This window comes from Rhinopithecus roxellana, chromosome 22 (genome assembly GCF_007565055.1).
Source record: "Rhinopithecus roxellana isolate Shanxi Qingling chromosome 22, ASM756505v1, whole genome shotgun sequence".
Classification (NCBI taxonomy): Eukaryota; Metazoa; Chordata; class Mammalia; order Primates; family Cercopithecidae; genus Rhinopithecus; species Rhinopithecus roxellana.
The window spans coordinates 1,471,937-1,472,690 of record NC_044570.1 but is presented as its reverse complement, the minus strand read 5'-3'; the positions used below and the strand labels follow the sequence as shown (position 1 = coordinate 1,472,690).

The following is a 754-nucleotide window of genomic DNA, read 5'->3' as shown; positions in this document are numbered from 1 at the left end:
ACATGGACTTGGGAAGAGCAAGCAGTGAGAGTGGCATACAGTAGATATGCCAGTCTCTCAGGTGGGCATAGAGAGGTAGGCAAGAGGGGTCCCTGATAGAAAGCACCCTCTTAGGCCCTTGAAGTCAACCCAGAGATCCCCCAGGCTTTTGAAGAACAGTCTGTACCTGGAGCTGCAGGATGGACATTGTACAGTGGCCTAGTAAAAGCAGAATAAGCAGCCATTCAGTGAGGGGCTTTCATTGTCCATTTTTCTTATGAGCAAATTGAGCCCCTACAGCCACAAGGCAGGAGGGTCAGAAGCACTGGGCTGATGCATTGCTCTTTTTCTTCACTGGCTTGCATAACCCTCAGACCATCCTGGGCTTGCCAAAACCCTCCCTGGCCTTGCTTTGAGGGAGAAGATCCCTTTTTCTTGTGAATGTAGGCACAGAAGCAACCAGTCATGTGTGGTAAACACACCATAGCCACTTTTCTGGACTCATCTGGGGCTTCTCATTCCACTGGCCTGTGAAAGCCAACTGGAATTTCAGAGTCCAGAATTCACATTTGATTCTAGAACCAGGGAGTTCAGGACCCAGGCCAGAACAGAGGTGAAACTTTTAATTCCGCAGCACAAAGTCCAAATCAGACAACTGGCTTGACTATTCAGCTGCATCCAAGCTATGTGTGTACTGTTCTAAGCAGGTAATATTCTCTTCCTACCTCCAATTATTTCACCTGCAGCTTGTCATTTGTGCCAGTACTTTCTCTAC

The 754-nt window shown here is 48.0% G+C and overlaps 1 protein-coding gene across 1 annotated transcript in view; it reads left to right on the top strand.

Annotated features, from left to right (window-relative positions):
* The window catches only part of LOC115895675 (double homeobox protein 4C-like), a 1,414-nt gene extending 862 nt beyond the window's left edge, over positions 1-552 (top strand). Inside the window, exon 2 of the mRNA XM_030926329.1 lies at positions 517-552. Within this exon, the coding sequence (XP_030782189.1) occupies positions 517-552 (36 nt within the window). The remainder of the gene's footprint in view (positions 1-516) is intronic.
* Positions 553-754: the final 202 nt, after the last annotated feature.